The 18,817-nt window shown below is 18.6% G+C and overlaps 5 protein-coding genes across 5 annotated transcripts, besides 46 other annotated features; 2 read left to right on the forward strand and 3 right to left on the reverse strand. All coding sequences in view use genetic code 6, as the record gives it.

Moving 5' to 3' along the window:
* Positions 1–238: 238 nt before the first annotated feature.
* Positions 239–307: a microsatellite.
* Positions 262–329: a microsatellite.
* A 63-nt stretch (positions 330–392) lies between these two features.
* Positions 393–435: a microsatellite.
* A 14-nt stretch (positions 436–449) lies between these two features.
* Positions 450–560: a microsatellite.
* Positions 456–523: a microsatellite.
* A 669-nt stretch (positions 561–1,229) lies between the features above and the next one.
* On the forward strand, positions 1,230–3,818 carry IMG5_021010 (hypothetical protein; the record flags this gene model as incomplete). Its single annotated transcript, XM_004039442.1, has 3 exons — positions 1,230–1,417; positions 1,548–3,426; positions 3,658–3,818. 3 exons carry the CDS (start codon positions 1,230–1,232, stop codon positions 3,796–3,798), a joined length of 2,208 nt encoding a protein of 735 aa, XP_004039490.1. The 3' UTR covers positions 3,799–3,818.
* Positions 1,433–1,529: a microsatellite.
* Positions 3,446–3,482: a microsatellite.
* Positions 3,819–3,875: 57 nt separating the features above from the next.
* Positions 3,876–3,941: a microsatellite.
* Positions 3,942–4,552: 611 nt separating this feature from the next.
* Positions 4,553–4,601: a microsatellite.
* Positions 4,602–4,957: 356 nt separating this feature from the next.
* Positions 4,958–4,987: a microsatellite.
* IMG5_021020 (hypothetical protein) lies at positions 4,988–7,203 on the reverse strand (the record flags this gene model as incomplete). Its single annotated transcript, XM_004039443.1, has 4 exons — positions 4,988–5,530; positions 5,572–5,903; positions 5,953–6,186; positions 6,309–7,203. The coding sequence occupies 4 exons, from the start codon at positions 7,201–7,203 to the stop codon at positions 4,988–4,990; spliced, it is 2,004 nt and encodes a 667-aa protein (XP_004039491.1).
* Positions 6,205–6,302: a microsatellite.
* Positions 7,204–7,236: 33 nt separating the features above from the next.
* Positions 7,237–7,307: a microsatellite.
* A 91-nt stretch (positions 7,308–7,398) lies between these two features.
* Positions 7,399–7,433: a microsatellite.
* A 58-nt stretch (positions 7,434–7,491) lies between these two features.
* Positions 7,492–7,579: a microsatellite.
* Positions 7,520–7,579: a microsatellite.
* Positions 7,528–7,582: a microsatellite.
* A 101-nt stretch (positions 7,583–7,683) lies between these two features.
* IMG5_021030 (ubiquitin specific peptidase, putative) lies at positions 7,684–9,475 on the reverse strand (the record flags this gene model as incomplete). The annotated part of the gene is made up of 6 exons (XM_004039444.1): positions 7,684–7,811; positions 7,857–8,223; positions 8,270–8,362; positions 8,404–8,487; positions 8,588–9,109; positions 9,155–9,475. 6 exons carry the CDS (start codon positions 9,473–9,475, stop codon positions 7,684–7,686), a joined length of 1,515 nt encoding a protein of 504 aa, XP_004039492.1.
* Positions 8,505–8,560: a microsatellite.
* Positions 8,508–8,564: a microsatellite.
* Positions 8,508–8,584: a microsatellite.
* Positions 8,523–8,585: a microsatellite.
* Positions 9,476–9,547: 72 nt separating the features above from the next.
* On the reverse strand, positions 9,548–10,326 carry IMG5_021040 (tubulin-tyrosine ligase family protein, putative; the record flags this gene model as incomplete). Its single annotated transcript, XM_004039445.1, has 3 exons — positions 9,548–9,561; positions 9,740–9,883; positions 10,062–10,326. 3 exons carry the CDS (start codon positions 10,324–10,326, stop codon positions 9,548–9,550), a joined length of 423 nt encoding a protein of 140 aa, XP_004039493.1.
* Positions 9,896–9,983: a microsatellite.
* Positions 9,896–10,019: a microsatellite.
* Positions 10,327–12,053: 1,727 nt separating the features above from the next.
* Positions 12,054–12,160: a microsatellite.
* Positions 12,070–12,159: a microsatellite.
* Positions 12,074–12,139: a microsatellite.
* Positions 12,161–12,579: 419 nt separating the features above from the next.
* Positions 12,580–12,637: a microsatellite.
* A 116-nt stretch (positions 12,638–12,753) lies between these two features.
* Positions 12,754–15,408, forward strand: IMG5_021050 (kinesin motor domain protein; the record flags this gene model as incomplete). The annotated part of the gene is made up of 8 exons (XM_004039446.1): positions 12,754–12,927; positions 12,984–13,193; positions 13,238–13,396; positions 13,447–13,627; positions 13,757–14,154; positions 14,237–14,827; positions 14,978–15,102; positions 15,405–15,408. The coding sequence occupies 8 exons, from the start codon at positions 12,754–12,756 to the stop codon at positions 15,406–15,408; spliced, it is 1,842 nt and encodes a 613-aa protein (XP_004039494.1).
* Positions 13,011–13,041: a microsatellite.
* Positions 13,650–13,752: a microsatellite.
* Positions 14,155–14,203: a microsatellite.
* Positions 14,156–14,197: a microsatellite.
* Positions 14,164–14,209: a microsatellite.
* Positions 14,164–14,223: a microsatellite.
* Positions 14,165–14,206: a microsatellite.
* Positions 14,181–14,219: a microsatellite.
* Positions 14,863–14,926: a microsatellite.
* Positions 14,864–14,972: a microsatellite.
* Positions 14,905–14,935: a microsatellite.
* Positions 15,145–15,202: a microsatellite.
* Positions 15,321–15,393: a microsatellite.
* Positions 15,409–16,046: 638 nt separating the features above from the next.
* Positions 16,047–16,127: a microsatellite.
* A 157-nt stretch (positions 16,128–16,284) lies between these two features.
* Positions 16,285–16,354: a microsatellite.
* A 1,315-nt stretch (positions 16,355–17,669) lies between these two features.
* Positions 17,670–17,694: a microsatellite.
* A 131-nt stretch (positions 17,695–17,825) lies between these two features.
* Positions 17,826–17,858: a microsatellite.
* Positions 17,859–17,976: 118 nt separating this feature from the next.
* Positions 17,977–18,079: a microsatellite.
* Positions 17,984–18,075: a microsatellite.
* Positions 18,080–18,651: 572 nt separating the features above from the next.
* Positions 18,652–18,696: a microsatellite.
* The last annotated feature ends 121 nt before the right edge of the window (positions 18,697–18,817 follow it).

An 18,817-nucleotide genomic window follows, 5' to 3' on the forward strand; every position in this document is an offset into this window, starting at 1 on the left:
TAAACAATATAATAAAAAAATAGACTATTGAATTATAAATAAAAAAAAAGAATTATGTATTTTTAATATAAATTTTAAATATAGATTAAAAATAAAAAAAATTAAATTATTTATATATAGTTAGTATTTATTTGATTTATAAATATCGATATATATATATTATTTAAATAAAAAAAAAAATAAGATAATATTTTAATTAATATTTAAATATATAAAATTTATAATTAAAAAAAATATTAATAATTTTTAATAAATTTCATAAAAAAAATATTTCTTAATAGATTTTAAAAAAATAATTTATATAAATATAAATTAATATTTATAATAAAAACTCTGATATAATAAATAAATATTAATTAAATTACGTGTTTAAAAAATTATATGTAACACACAAAAAAAAAAATTAAAAAAAATAAAAAATATAACAAATAAAAAGATATTTTTGTAAGTATATAATATAAATATATATATATAAAATAATTTATAAATATATATATAAATTTATGTATATAAATATATATATTATATATATATTCTTATATTTATTTATATATATATATTTATTTTTATAAACAATAAATTATTTAACTAAAAATAAAATTCCTTTTTAATACATTATTTTAATATATGGTAAAAATAATTGGACTTTGTAATTTAAACAGAACTGAAATACACGAAATTATATTCGAAAACCAAACAATTTAACTTGAACAGTCAATTCTAAATGATTTTTTATATAGTACAAAAGAACATAACATGTAATCAGATGATATAAAAAACTTCATATAAGTTAAAACCTAATTATTATCTGAAAATCTTTAAAAATACTCTATTTAAAATTCTAAGTAATTTAGCCGAGCTTTTTTATTTATAACAATATTTAATTTAGTATAATTTCGTAAATAAATACGTCGTACAATAATAGATTTTCTAATTAGTACTTTTAATGAATTCCAAACATTAAATGATATTCATAATAATCCTTTTAACATTTTATAATTATTTTAAACAAACTAATAATAACATTAACTTGTCAAAGCTGAATATGAATTAATATTATCAAATATCTAAAATAATTTTACATATGCTTTATTAATAATATCTTTAGAAAAAGCAAAGTAAATATATAAAAAACACATAATAAATAGTATAAAAAAATAAAAAAATATATTTATATAAATAGAAACATAATTAAATTAAGTCAAGTGTCTTTCGCATTTTATTGTGAAATGAATTATTTAAACACAGAAAATATTTTAAAAGTAGCAGGTGAAAAAAGAAGTATCCAAAGAAATTTAACAACATTATCTTCAGAATTGTTTAATCTTTTATTTGCTTCTAAACTATCTAAAAATAAACCTTAATAAGAAGTAATATAAGGGTTAGAATTAATTGCTATAACTAGAAATAATATATAGTAAAAATTAAATAAATATAGATATATAAATTATATAGATATATATATATATATATATATATATATATATATATATTTATTTTAATTATATATAAATATATATTTATATATAAATTTATTTTTATTTTAGAACTTTACTTGACTTTGTTTACGATTAATTATAAATAGAAACTTCTGAAAATTAATAGAATTTGTAATTAAATAATGACGATATCAAATAATATTTTGCTTTAAATTCTTTACTTTTAAACATATTAAATTCTTTTAATTTACAAGTTTAAAATACATAAAAAAGACTAGAACTTCTCTCTGATCTTGATGATCTTTTTAAATCCGATCTAAATCAACAAAAACAACAAAACCAAGAATTATTTAAAAGCCTCATATTCCAATAATATACCAATACAACTCGATTTGGTGAAAATATTTCATATTTATTATCATTCGAATCCCATTTAAACAATTTCTTATCAACAATCCAATCTGAATTCTTTATATCTATCCAATCTCTAGAAAAGCTTAACCGAAAACTAAACTCTAACCCATCCAAAGTACCTATAAAGGACGATAAAAAGCCTAAAAAAGATACAAAAAAGCTTTAAATGGGCAAAGGTACCGACTAAATATTTTTTTAAATTAACTCTCTTTTCGATTTAACAAACTCATCTTCCTTTGAGTCCTCTCGTGACTATTTTTCTCCATAAAACACTGAATTTTTACATAAAATTGACGAAATATTAACCCTTCACAACTAAGAACACCGTAAACCAAAAATCCCAAAAGGCACTCGTGACTTCACCCCTTTACAAATGGCCATAAGACGAAAAGCCTTTTAAATAATCCAAGAAACTTTCCTAAAGCACGGTGCTGTTGAAATCGACACCCCCGTTTTTGAGTTAAAAGAGACCCTAACAGGTAAATACGGTAACGACTCCAAGCTAATATACGACCTAGACGACTAAGGTGGTGAACTCCTATCCCTTAGATATGATTTGACAGTTCCCTTTGCCAGATATATGGCTAATCAAGCCATTACAAACTTTAAAAGGTTTCATATAGCCAAGGTATACAGGCGTGACTAGCCCAATATGACCAAAGGTAGATACAGAGAGTTCTATTAGTGTGACTTTGACATCGCCGGTGTATATGACCCTATGTTACCAGACGCCGAAGTCTTAAAAGTGATCGGAGAGATCCTTTCTAGTCTAAAATTAGGCGCTGATTTCAAGATTAAAGTGAACTCCAGGAAATTACTTGATGCAATGATTTAAATATCAGGCGCTCCAGTTTCGAAGTTCAAGTAAATATGCTCTTCTATAGATAAACTAGATAAGGAGCAATGGAAAGAAGTCAGAAGAGAGTTAATTGAAGATAAAGGAATACCAGAAAAATCAGTAGAAAAACTAGGCGAATTTGTAAAATATACTGGAAATCCACTCGAGTTATTAAAATAAATAGAAAAAGATGGCATTTTTAATGACTCTAAAATAGGACTAGAAGGTTTAAAGGAAATGGGAATGCTTTTTTCGTATTTATAAGCTATGAATGCCTTACATTATTGTGTTTTTGACCTTTCATTAGCTAGAGGATTAGATTATTATACCGGCGTTATATATGAGGCGGTTTTGGAAGGGGCTTAAATAGGTTCAATAGCAGGAGGAGGTAGATATGATGAATTAATTGGTATGTTTTCTAATAAATAAATACCGGCTGTAGGTGGTTCTATCGGTATTGAGAGAATTATGAATATATTAGAAGAATAATACACTAAATTGGAGGCTATTAGAAATACAGAAACTTAAGTTTTGGTATGTACAGTTGGGTAAGGTTTATGTTTAGAAAAACTAAAACTTACAAATGAATTATGGGATAGGAAATTTAAAGCTGAAATTATTTATTCGGAAAAACCTAAACCATAAAAGTAACTTAGTTATGCATTAGAAAATTAAATTCCATTTATGATATGGATTGGAGATGAGGAATTAAAAGGAGGATTTGTTAAATTAAAAGTAAATATATATGTATTACTTTTTATAATTTTTTTTTTTTTTTTAATTTTGTTTTTCGAAAAACATATTACAAAAGAAAAGATAAAAAAAAGGTTATAATCCATTTTTTTTCTTTTCTCAGTTGTGTATTTTTTTTTAAAAAAAAAGAAAAAAAAAAAAAATTAACAGAAATTATATAAAATATAATTACATGATAACAAAATATGTATATAAATAAAATTTTAAATAAAGTGTACTTATTTGAAAAGCGAAGAAAATATATAAAGAAATGAACTTTTAGATATTCTTTAGTAAAAACTTGATAGTTATTATACTGATTTGCTTAATGGTAAAGTAATTTTTGAAAAAGAAGCTAAAGAAAATAAAGAATGACTTTTTTTTATAATTATATATAATAAAAATAAATGTGTGTGAGTGATTATAATTAGAAATATAATACAAAAATAAAGATATATGTATATACATATATATATATATATATATATATACATATATATATATTTATATTTATATATGTTTTTCATTTTCTACTATTATCTGATGTCTAAAATTAAGAAAAAGATTTATTTAATTATACTCTTTAAGGAGAATAAAAAATACTAGAATTTTCTTGAAAAATACACTTTTATTTTTTTTCTTTTTTACATTAAACAGTATCATAAGAATGATTAATATTTTAAATTTCTTGATTATTTTTTTAAACCTTATTATTATTTTCTCTTCCAAAAATTAATACATTTCGTTAATTTTAGAATTCATTTGTTTCATCTTTTTGCCAATTAATCACTTTTAGTTTTTAATTTCTTTCATGTTTAAATTTAAAGTTACATCCTATTAAATCAAAATTTATTAATTATTATTTTAATTCATTATTTTTCATTTATATTTATTATATATTATATTCTTAATCATTTATTTATTATTGTTATTTTTTACTATTTTAATTTATTTTTTTAGCTATCTATTGAATATTTTATTCTTTAAATATTTATTTAGTATTTTCTTCATTTTCTTTTATTATTGTTTCCTATTAATTAATAGGAGATGATTTATAATTTAAAATCTAAACATTTTCATCTTTTTTAATATTAGATTATTTATTTCTTTTAAAAAGCTCTTTACTTTCATTTTTAATTTAATTATTTTTATTTATTAATTTTAAATTTACTTATTTTCATTAAAACTATAATCTTCATAATTTTATTATTTTTATAAAATTACACTCTTATCTTACTTTTGTTTTTTAGGAGAACCATATCTACTTTCTAAATATTATTTTTATTTTTCTTCTTGCCATTCTTTATAACTTAAATAAGATTTAATATTCTTATTATTTTAAATATTCATTTCTTATTCATTTAAATTCTATTGATTATAGCAATTTCCCATTATATATATATTTTATTTTATTAAATTATTTCCTCCCCTTTTTTTGTTTGTTTATTTTTTAGTGGTAAAATATATTAAATATATTTTTATTAATTAATAGTAATAATAGCTATTTTAAAAGAAAAACAATTATACTTAAATTTATATATAAATATAAATATATAAAATATAATCATTTTTATTATTCTTATTATTTTTTATTTTCTTCTGCATAAAATTCATCAATAAACTATTTAAAGTAATCTTTACATTCTTTTCTTTTGAGTTTCATAGTATTAGTCAAACAATTAATTTCACTGAAAGACTTATGGAATAAATACAATCCTTTTGCCTATTCAAAGCCAAAAAGTCCTTCTTATTTTCCTAATTAGATCATATTATCCTTAATGATTTTAATTATCTCCTTATTTTTACATAATTATTCTGGATCATAAGTATATCCTTTTTCATCTGCTAATTATTTCAAGTATTCTAATGTAGGATGTACAATAGCAATAAGTACAGATTATAAAGAATCTCCATAAACGAAGCATTCTTCGACTCCTTAAGCTCTCAAGTACACATTTTCGATTTTTTCAGGAGCAATGTATTCTCCTTATGACAATTTGAAAATATTCTTCTTTCTATCTATAATTGTTAAACTTTTTGTCTTAAAATTGATTCTTCCGACATCCCCACTATGTAACCATCCGTCTTTATCTATAGCTTCCATAGTCTATTTATAATATATTTATATATAAATTAAATATTAAGTACTTTATCTTTTTATTTATAATATCCACAAAAAATAGAGTTTCCTCTTACACATATTTCACCTCTAGGGCATGGATTTCCATCTTAATCTAAATCTTTTGATGTATATCGCATTTCAGGAATATCTATTAGCTTCATTTCCAAATGTCCTCTAATACCTCCTACATGTCCTGTCTCTCCATCATCTTTATATGTAGAAAACTAAGCTCCTGTACCTTCAGTTTATCCGTATCCTTCGTTTATAGGCATACATAAAGTTCCTCTTAAAAAAGTTAAAACTTCACTACTAATAGGTGCTCCTCCACATAATGAAAATTTAACGTTTCCTCCAAGGGCTATAAATATATATATAAGTATGAATATATATATGTATATATAATTTACCATTTTTTACTTTATTAAATATTAATTTATCCCAAAATTTATGAGTATAATATCCATTTTTAGACCAATAAATTTTTGTCTATAAAGCTTTTTATAATAATTTCCCTTTTAGTCCTTAAGCCTAACTAAACTAAGCATTTATAGCGTCAAAAAATTTATTTAAAACTCTTGGTACAGCCACAAATACAGTGGGTTTAACGATTGCAAGATCTTCTTTAAGTTTTTTGACATCACCTAAAAAAATATAATTAAATATATATATTTAAATTATTATATGTATATTTAAATATATATATTATATATATATATATATATATATATATATATATATATATATATATATATATATACATTACCTCTATAAAATCCTATTCTGCCTCCTATGAATAAAAAATAACATATAGATAATCTTTCAAATACATGAGGAAGTGGAAGATATGAATAATAAACATCATTTGTATCCATTTTTTCTTCTGTGCAAACAGCAATAACTGAGACTATATTTTTATGAGAGATCATAGCCCCTTTAGGGAATCCTGTAGTCCCTGAAGTATATGAAAATGTGAAAATATCATCTGGACTAACTTTTTCATATTAATCTGGAGCCCCTTCTAATTAAAGTAAATCTTTAAATTTAATGATAGTAAGTCCTTTCTCTTATAGTTTTTTGTTTTTATCCTCAGATATTTCATCGAATAATATTACATTTTTAAGATTTTCTAATTAATTAGTTTTAATTAAAGAATCGACTGCATCTTAATCAATAAACAGACTTTCTAGTTCTGTTTGCTCTAAAATATATTAAATAGATTCAGGTCCTAATGTATCATATAGTGGCACCATAGTTTTTCTATATAAACAATTAGCATATTCTAAAACAAGCCATTCTTCTCTATTTTTTGAAAATATTCCTACCAAATTCATTTTGAAATTTTCGAAATCATTAGCAACAGTGTATAATTTTTTTCTATTTATATTAGTTCCTAGTTTTTCTATCATGTCTTTTGTTTAGTTATATGTCTTCCAGTTATATTTATTAAATGTTTATTTATCAATAGTACCTAAGAAAGGCAAAGGACCGAATTATTTTAAAGATTATAAAAGAATATCTTACATTGTAAAGCATTTATCATCTGGAGATAATAACAATTATTCTAAAGCTTTAGGAGATCTATATATAGCAGTTTCACCTTATCTAGGTTCAGAAACAGAAACTTAATATATAACATTTTTACTTTAATAGCAACCCATTTTTTATTTATTTCTAAATATTGACTTTTATTTATAAATATATATTATAATTATAATAAATATGTATGTATATATAATAATAAATATATAGGTATATATTAATATTTTCACATATATTTAAATATTTTTGACCAAAAGATATAATTATTTTAAATTATATATCGTAGAAATATAATAATTTAATGTAAAAATATATAAAATAAAATATATTTTTAAAATATAAAATATTTATTATATTAAATATATAAGTAATAATAAATGTAATAAATTAAAAAAATAAAAACTTAAATTTATATATATATAAAAATAATTTTACATATATAAATATAAATATATATATATATATATTTATATTTATATCTTTATATATATATATTTAATTTTTTTATAAATTCTATTATTTTTTTTTTTTTTTTTCTTATTTTATTTTTTTTAAATAAAATATAAAATTATTAAAATAAAAAACATAATTAATAGTTATCATAAAACTTCTAATTTTCTATAAATTAAATAATAAGCCATGTGTCTATCTCCTCCTCCTCTTAAATCCATTATTTCGCTGATATTATGTTCTGTAACAATATTATCATTATACTAACACCAAGTATCTTTATAAAAATATAAAAATTTTAAATTATTATGTAGTAATATACCTCCAGATAAATGAACCCAAGCAACATAATGTCCTGAATCTGCACTTCTTCCTTGATGCGTTAAAACAGCAATTAATTCATAAGCTCCAGTTTCAAGTCCTTATCCATGTTGTCTATATAAATCATTATCATGTTTTTTAATTTCTTCTTCGGCATTTTCCTCTTTAAATTATTTAAAAAGAGTTTTAGTATCTTCTGGAATCATTTTTCCTTCTTATTCTAGTTTTTATTTATATTATTCAAATTTGTCTATTTTTGAATTAGCTTCAAGTTAATTTTTCTCATATTCCTTTCCTTTATCAAGTACTTTTTATAATTCTTCACAACAATATGGATATATATCTAATACTCTTGGAAAAGCAACATTCTTTATATGAATATAAATTAAATATACATGTATATATATAATAAACTCTTAATATTTTAGATTTTGTAGCTTCAGTACCTGAGCTTTCTGATTTTTATTTCCAGAAAAATCTAACCATTTAAATAGAAAGAATACTAGGCTAATTTTTATATTAATAATACATTATATATTTTTTTTTACTAATTTTTTAATTCTAGTAATTTTAGAAAAAGAATGTGTTTAATTATCTAATTATGAATTTTTTTAAACTGTTTCTTATAAAGACTATAAAAAAAATAATAATATATATATTTATAAATTTTATATTTATATATTATATATATATATATAAATATATTTATTTTTTTATTTATATTTATATTACAATATTTATTCCTTCTGTTAATTAGTTTATAGGATTATTTTAATTATCAATTGTACACATTAATTTTTTAGCAGTTTCTGTTTTTATTTAATAATCATCAGGATTATCATTATTAATATATTTAACCTCGAAATCAATTTATAATAAATCTTTAATTAAATTAGTTTTATTTCCCAATTCATCTTCATAATTAGTCAAAGGTTCTAAACATTAAACAATATTTTAAAAGCACTCATCTGCATCTTATTATTTATATTCTCCTCCCTATGCTTTTTCAGCAAACTAAGGAAAAACACTCATAAAATTAGACACAAAATTAAAAGGTTAAACTGTTTATCCCTTTTCAAGTTCTTTAAATAAACTCTATAATGAATATCCCAATTTACTTTCTAATGACTAAACTTATGGTAGATTCTTTTATAACATGAAATTTTTTAATTCGTTTATTTTTCTTAAACATTATATTGAACTATTCATATAACATGTATTACCTAAATTCGCTAATCCAACAGGTAAAACTTACTTTTTATTTTAAAATAAATTAATATATATATATATATTATATACTCCAGTCTTAATTTTATATGCTTTTTATATTTATTCAGGGGTCATTTCTTCTATAAATTACTTAATTTTTGATGGGTCTAATTCTTTTATTTATCTTTCTTCAGGTGCTCCCATTAAAGTCAGTTTAGCTCCATTTTCGATTTTTAATTTCGAAAAATTAATACCTTCTTTAAATAATGTTCCCTTATATATTATTTTTTAGCTTTATGGTGGAACTTAGGTTAGTTAATATATATTTTTTTGGAATTCTTCTAAATTTCCTTCTATATTTAACTCAGCTTCTATTTATTAGGTACCCCATTTTAATGTTACTTTTACCATTTTTTATTTTTTTTTAGATAAAAACTATTAAATAATATATATATAACAAAAATCTTAAAAATATTTTTTTAATCAAACTATCTGATCTTGAAAAAAAAAAAAAAAAAAAAAAAAGAATAAGTTATGAATTTTTTTTTTTTTAAAAAAAAAAAATTATTAACAAAAAAAATTAATATATAAATAAATATTTGTTATATATCTTTTGAACATAAAATCAATTCTATTTAAGTTATTAAAATCTTTTTTTTATCTAAGCATTATTACATTCCTTTAAATTTCCCAAAAGCTCCCACGTATTTTCATTATCATCATAACCATCTATATGATAAAATTCATTTTCTTCAACTAATGTATTATCATGTTCCTTTTTGGTAAAAATTTAATCAACAGTTAATTTTAAGGCATCATCTAAAAATAGAAATATATAAATAAATAAATATATATATAATTAAATAAATATATATATTAATAAATAAATATATATATATATATAAAAAATATATATATATATTTATAGTCATATATATATATATTTCTATATATAATTAAGTGCCTATTAGTCTAGGAATTAAACTCTATAAAATACTCGAGCATTCTTCTATGGCAGGATTAGTATTAATCTCAATAAGCCATGAATTTAACTAATTATCAATAATAAAATCAAACCCGAAAATTTCAAAGCATTATTTTCTATCATTTATATTTAATTTTCTCCTTATAGAGCAAAAACTTAGCCATATAATATCTTTAATTTTAGACAAAATTTTATTTTTCGCTTAATTTTTGCCCTCATTTTCTTCCAAAAACTTCCAAAACTAATTAAAACTCCACATATTACCATCTTCATACATTCCGTAATTACTCGAGTGTTTCTATATAGCATTATTAGTAAGATGAATGAATAAATTCTTCATATTTTCTTCCAAAACATCAAATTCAATACTCGAAAGCCTCACATACCCTTCTTTAAAGAAAAAAACATCCAAATTTTAACTAACAAGTGCCCAGACTCTTATATCGAATTTCCTTTTATTAATAAGTAGAGGTTTTTCTATATATTTCTAAACAATAAAGGAATTAGCCTTTAAAACAATTTTCTATTAATCATTTTAAGACAAGGCTTTTTCCTCAAAACCTTCCAAATAATCATTTATTATTTTCTCAAGTTAATTTAGACTATTAAATACATGAATTCCCCTCCCTCTATTTAAAAAAGTCGGCTTTAAAAGCCACATATAACTGCCTTAGCTTTTATCAATGAATGTCTAATGTAAAGTAGACCTTGTATAGAAATAATTAAATAGTTTTTCGCTATTTAAGGACATTTAATACTATTTATTTTTCCTTTTTAGCTCTAAATACTATTTATTTTATTGATTTTTTTCTTTAGATTCTAAGGCATATTCATATCGAAGAATTTCAGAAAATTATTTAGTATTAAATCGCAGTTTTCGTCATTAAAATCAATCACATATGTCAATGGAATAATATCAAATATATTGTATTTAAGGTTTTCCGCAAAAGCCATCATATTTTTAACTAAATATTGCTTATTTGTTAACTCTTTATGATATTAGAAGTGATTTAACATTTAAATATTCCCATTTTCCTATATTTTTTCATATTTATATCCCCTAGTAGTCTACTGCCATTTAAAATTTATAAATGTGTTTTAAGGATCTTTTACTTCAGTCCATATTCCTCGCTTTAAAAGGCATTTTCGGATTCTTTCTGAATTATTTCCTGGTCCTAAATAGAACTATAAATTTTTATTTTTATTAAAAATATAAAAAAATTACTTTAAAATTTTAGTTTTCGTTATTATTAGGAATTATAGGAAGTGATTGTATTTATTTTTTTAAATTTAAAATTGAGCAATTTTTTTGTATAATTTCTTTCTGTTTCTTTATTTATTGGAAGTCTATTTAAACATACTATGTATTTCTTTAATTAATCTTTTTATTTTTTGGGGAAATAGAATTATTTATATATTTATATTTCGTATTTTCATCTATTTTATCTAGTTTTTACACGTTTGAATTTACGTTTAAGTTTATTTATTTATTTTTAAGGCTTCTTCTTTAAAATGGACTTTGTGATTAACTATAATGTACATCTTTTTTATAAATAAATATTTATATATATTTAAATATTTAATAAATACTTTTTTTTTATGAATTTAATAATGGAAAAGCAGTAGTAAATAATTATTATTTCATTTTATATTAAATATTTCTTTTTTTTTAAAAAAAAAAAATAATAATTTTTTTTTTTTATTTTTTAAAAGAAATCGTAATACTAAATAAATATATATAATTTAATTTTAATTATATAAATAAACATAAAAACAATAAAAAAATAAAAATATATATATATATATATAATAATCAGACGCGGCTATAACCTACAGCATACCTAATAGGTAGTTAGTAGGGGGGTTACTGCGAATATAGAGAAAATTAATCATCATTTTTTTTTTTTTTAATTTATATATATCATTTATATATTTTAAGTATTATTATAATATTTATAATTTATATTTAATTTATATTATGGGTTTTTATTTTATAAACAAAAGTATTTATATAAAAATTTATATATATATCTAAATATATATTAATATATCTAAATATATATTTATATATCTATTATATATTTATATATATATTTTTTTATATATATATTCCTATATAGTTTATATTTTATGTATGTAATAAATTAATTAAAGGATAATTTTATTTTCTTATACGTAAAAAATATTTTAATTTAACGCGAATTTTATCAAAATAAATTATCTTATAAAGTTAATTCTAAAAACTTTTTAGGTTTTTTCTTTAAAAATTAAACTTTTTATATTATTAATTTTATATCATAAATAATAAATTAAATTAAATATTTTTTATTAATGTTTTTTTATATTTTTTTTTTTTTAAATTATACAAATATTTAATTAAAATTTGTAAATATTTTATGTTTACGATTTTTATTTTATTTATTATATTCCTAAATCTTTTTTTTTTTTTTTAAAAAAAAAAAAATTAATTAATTTAATTTATTTATTTATTTATTTAAAAAAAAAAAATACGTTCAAATTATTAATATCATAAAAATATAAAATCTTAATAATAATATTTCTAAAAAAATAAAATTTTATAAATAATAAATATAATTTTTTTCTTCAATACTAAAATACAAAAATAACATTATTTAAAAAAATATATATAAATATTTTTATTTTTTAAAAAAAAAAAAAAATTAAATGAAACCAAATAAAACTAATGTAAAAAAATTCTTAAAATTAAAATTATAATATATAAAAAAAGAATTTATTTTCTTTACAATAATTAAAAGAAAAAAACGTTACTCTTTAAGTAAACGAAAATTTAAAAGTAGTAATTCGATGTAGACCACCTTTACCTCGTGAAATATAAGACGATCATTTTATATCTACTGTATTAAATATTTATTTTTTATAAAAATAAAAACACCAAAAAAATAAAATATATAGATTGAAATATCTCCTGATAATAAATAAATAATAATATATGAATATAATAATATTGAATTAGTTAATCCCGTATAATTGCCAAATTATTTATAAAATCCAGAAAATTATTAACCACATTAATTTTCATTTGATTATGTTTATGACTAAAATAGTACTTAACAAGATGTTTATAATAATACTGCAAGACATTCAGTTTAATCAGCTTTAGAGGTATCTATTTATATTATTTAAATAAGAAAAAAAAAAAAAAAAAGGGATTTAACGCCTGTATAATAGCATATGGACAAACAGGTACAGGAAAAACATATACAATGGAAGGATTTTCATATAAATATTAACACCCAAACGTAGGAATAATACCTCGTGCAGTCGACGAAATATTTAATTACATATAAAACTGTTAAGAAAACTAAGTAACACCAAAAAAAAACCCCATACATGCATATAAATATATACATATAAGTCCACATTCATGGTAAGAGCAAGCTACCTTTAAATATACAATGACAACATATCAGATTTATTAAAAAACGAAAGATAAAACCTAACAATTCGTGAAGATAAAAAAAAAGGTGTATACGTAGAAGGTCTTAGTGAATGGGCAGTACGTTCCCCTCTTGATATATATGCATTAATAAAAAGAGGTTTTTTTTAACAAATTCAAACATATATATATATATAAATATATAATAATATATATAAATATATATTAATATATATATATATATATATTTATTATATTATATATATATATATATATATATATATAATAGGTGCTATATCTAGAGTTACTGCTAGTACTAAATTAAACGATATTTCTAGCCGATCTCATGCTGTATTTATAATAACAGTTGAATAAATGTATACTGATGAGGAAAACAAGCCTAAGAAATTGAAAATCGGAAAACTTAATTTAGTTGATTTGGCAGGTTCTGAAAGAGTTAGAATTTCAGGTGCAACTGGATAAAGAATGGAAGAATGTAAGAAAATAAACTAGTCTTTATCTGCTTTGGGTAATGTTATTTCAGCTTTGACAGATTTAAGGGGGAAAGGACATATTCCATATAGAGATTCGAAAATTACACGGCTTTTGGAAGACTCTTTAGGAGGAAATTGCAAAACAACTATGATGGCTACTATTTCACCGTCTATTGATGCTTTTAGTGAATCGGTTTAGTTGATTTTTTTTATTTTTAGTTTTTTTATTTTATTTTATTTTTTTTTATAATTTTTTTTTTTAAAAATATGAATAGATTTCGACATTAAAATTCGCTAATAGAGCTAAAAATATTAGAAATAGCCCAGTAATTAATGAAGATTTGGACTAGAGAGCCCTTTTAAGAAAATATGAGGAAGAATTATTCAAACTTAGGTAGTAGTTATAGATAAAAAATGAACATACATAAGATTAAAGTATTATTTCTTAACTTGAATAAGATAAAAAAAGAGCAGAATAGGATAAGTTTATAGTAATGCAGGCATATTAATAGAGATCAAAAGAATATTTCGAAGAATTAGAAGCTAAAAAGCAATTAGAATAGTAAATTAAGACTCTTTAGAGTCAAGTTTTAATGGGAGGAGTGAAAATGGATGCTAATGAAGAATTAAAAAATATGTTCGAAGAATAACATAAAAAAATAAGAAAAGAATACGAATAAAAAGTATAAGAATTAGAAAAAGAAAGACAATAAATATTAACAGAAAAAGCAGAAATTGAAAAATATAATAATTTGTTATTGAAATAAAGAGATATTATGACAGCTTTAACTTAAAAACTAAATGAAAGAGACGAAACTATACTATAATATTAAGATGAATTAGATGCTTATGATAAAATTATAAAAGTAAAATAAAAATATTAACATATAAATAAAAATAAATATATATATATAAATATATATATATATGTATATATATATATATATATTTATATTTAAATATATTAATATTTATTATTATATTTATTATTAATTTTATATAATTTATATAATTAGGAATAAGATTTCACTATTTAAAAATAAACCAAAAATATTTAATATTACTAAAATATATTAAAAAACATAATATTCATGTTTAAGTTGATAATAATGATTATCATTCAGGAAATTAAGTAAAATATGTATAATTTATTAAATATATAAAAATTAAAATTATTAATAACTATTTTATAATATATATTTTAGTATATATATATATATATATTTTTTTAATATTATTTTTATTAATTAATTAATTAAATTACAAAATATATTATTTAAAAAAAATCTATTTAAATTCTTTTTTATTATAATATGTCTATTTATATAAAAAAAAATTAGATTAATAAAATAATCAAAAATATATATATATATATATATTTTAAAAAAATATAAATATATATATATATATATATATATATATATATATTATAAAAAATTACAGGTGATTAAATAGCTTATAATGTCACTAATTAATTAAATTAAAATGATGAAAAATATCTTGAAATGGTTTAAATAAATGAAAATCTTAGATTTTAACTTTAATAATTTTAAATAAAAAATTAAACTAATAATATTATAATGTAGAATGGTAGTTAATAAGATTTATTTAAGAAAATAGAAAATAATAATTTAACATTAAATTAATTATATACATAAAGTTCTGAAATAAAAAGTAATTAAAAATATTAGTACATATTTTATATATAAATATATAGAAAATATAGATGATATTATTTTTACGTTGACTAAACCAAATGACTAATAGAAAATTTAATTAGCAGCTTAAAGTTTATTAGCCGTTTCTGATAAAATTAATTAAAATCATTAAATTTTGTATATATAAAAAATATAATCATTTTATAAATTTATAAAATACTTTTTACAATAAATTAAGAAAAAAAGCAACAGGAGGAATTTTAAAAAACTGCTCTTTAAATGGATTTGAAGGAAAAAATGATTTCGATAAAAAGTAAAATACTATAATATTTATTTATTTATTAAAGAAAAAGTAATAAAAAATAAGTAAATTTTATTGAAAATTAATAAAATCTAAATTAAGAAAAAAATTTTAACATATTATTGCAATAATAATAGATTTAATAAAAATAATTAAAATAATAATATTAATAATAATAATAATATTAATAATAATAATAATAATAATTTATATATGATGAGTAGATAAATAATGAAAAAAATAATGTACTAAAATTAACACATTAATAGATAGCATAAATGCTATAAGAAAGAAAAATTTAAAAAAATTAAGAAAAATTATACTAACATAAAAAAACATAATGATAAATTAAAATAAAAAAACTTATATATATAAATATATATATATATATATTTATATAAATATATATATATACATATATATATATATATATAATTTTTTATTTATCTTTTTTTTTTTTACACATATTTAATCTAACATATATATAATAAGAAAATAATATGTATCATATATTAATATATTTTTTTTTAATACATATATTTTTGTATATTTATAAAAAATTAATTTTTTTTCAATTATTATTATAAAACACTTATTCAATTATTATTATTAATATTCTACATAATGTTTTTTTAAAATAATTATTCTTTTTTAATTATTATTATTATAATAGAAAATAAAAATATAATGTAAAAAGAATTTATTTTAGAATAAATAAACGACTATGAAATAAATAATATTAAATTGTCAAAAGAAGAATTTTTAAACTTAAAAATATAATACCCATAACTGTTTTTAAATAAAAAATTTATTAATTTTTAATATTTAACTACGTTTAATATATCATAAGTATTTAAAACACTTTCTTTTACCAATATATCGATAATTCACATTTCATAAGAAAATAAAAATATTTTAATTTTAGGTCATGAAAACGGTAATATATAAGTTTTCGATAAACTCGAAAAAATACATGAAATTGGAAAAACTAGAAATAAAAACGGAAAAGTAACTCATATCGATATTTTTAAAGAAAATATATTAATTGGTTATTAAAGTGGTTATATATGCATTTTTAGTTTAAAAAAAAAGAATACAATTGTAAAAATAAAATAATTTTTAGGAAAAGAATTATTTTCATTGTCTTTTTTAAAATTTTAAAAAGTAGAAAATATTTGTTTTTTAGTTAGAAATGAAAAAGTTGAAGTTTAAAGGAAAATTTTATTTTTTTAGAAAAAAAATAACTCCATTATTTTAACATGAAAATAATTTAATTTTACATTCGAAATTTTTCCTTTTAAAAAAATATTAAAATATTATATTTTAGGCTATATTTTTCTAAGATTTTATATAGTTTTTTATTCATTATTATTAGTAAAAACCGATAAAATTTATGACAATTGATATAAAATATTGTAATAATATATTACCTTCTGTATAATTTAACGAAAAATATATAGTAATAGGTGAAGGATAATAAATTACTAGTATAAAATATAATATTAAATTAAATAATTAAAAAGAAATACTGGTAAATAAAAGCAAGTCATATTTTTTTTTACAACCTAATTATTACATTATATATTGTGGATTTATTAATGAAAATATATTATGTGTTTTAAATAATATATGGAGCATTTTTTTGGTTGATATTAATAAATTTTAATAAAAAGCATATTTTTTTAATACTGAAAGATACCATTTTCCTATATTTTGGTAAAGTGATTCTATAGGAGAACTTAAATATGAAAAAAATATAAAAAATATAAAAAATTATGAAAATTATGTTTTTTTATAGGATAATTGTGTAAAATATATATATTAAATATAATGATTATTATATAAAGATTAATATAATAAATAATGATAACGAAATATTTTAAGGAAATATAATAAATTGGAAAGAAATAATAAAAAAATAAATATAAAAATAATAAAATTTCGATTCTAATTAAAACTATGAAGCTTTTGAATTTTGTCTAAGTATATATAATAATGAATTTCCTTAATATTAAAATATAAAAAAAGAATAGATATAAGTATAATTATTAAATAAATATATAATATTTATATATATATAAATATATATTAATATTTATATATATATTTATATTTATATTTATATTTATATTTATATTTATATTTATATTTATATATATTAGAATTTTTTATAACAATAAATTTAAGCATTTTCTAAATATATGATATAAACAAATTAAATATCTTAACTAACAGTAACTAATATTTTAAAATATTTAATATTTTCAAATAACTATTAATATATATTTTCTACCTTTTAAGAATTATTTAAAATCACAAAAAATCTCAAAAATATTTTTTTAGAGTCTTTTCGTCCTTATATATTATTATCATTTTTAAAATAAATTCCTTACAAAAAAACACTTAAATAAATAATTAAATATTATTAAGAAAATGATAAAATTATATATCTACTTCTTTCCAATATAGAAATAAACAAATAAGATATCAATATATTAACCGAAATATGTACCAAATATAACCTAATAACACCTATAATTTACTTATAAACAAATTTCGAACCACATAATACACTAACCCCTCTATAAATAATGAAAAAAAACTTTAATTTAACCTAAAACATATTTAAAGAGTTATAAATTTTCTGGTATTTAAGATTTTCTTTATTCGGTTTAATTTTTCCTAATAAAAAAATGGATTTTTCAACATATGAAAAAGTACTTAAAAATAAATATATATATATATATATATATATATATATATATATATATATATAGACTATTTTAGATATTATTTAATGGATTTTTTTAGATTAAGAAAATTTAAATTTTCTTTTCGAAAAAAACGAAAATTTAACTTTTGAAATTTTAATTTTATTTTTTAAAGGTATTGCTACA

Source organism: Ichthyophthirius multifiliis, assembly GCF_000220395.1.
Source record: "Ichthyophthirius multifiliis unplaced genomic scaffold scaff_1120509249658, whole genome shotgun sequence".
NCBI lineage: Eukaryota > Ciliophora > Oligohymenophorea > Hymenostomatida > Ichthyophthirius > Ichthyophthirius multifiliis.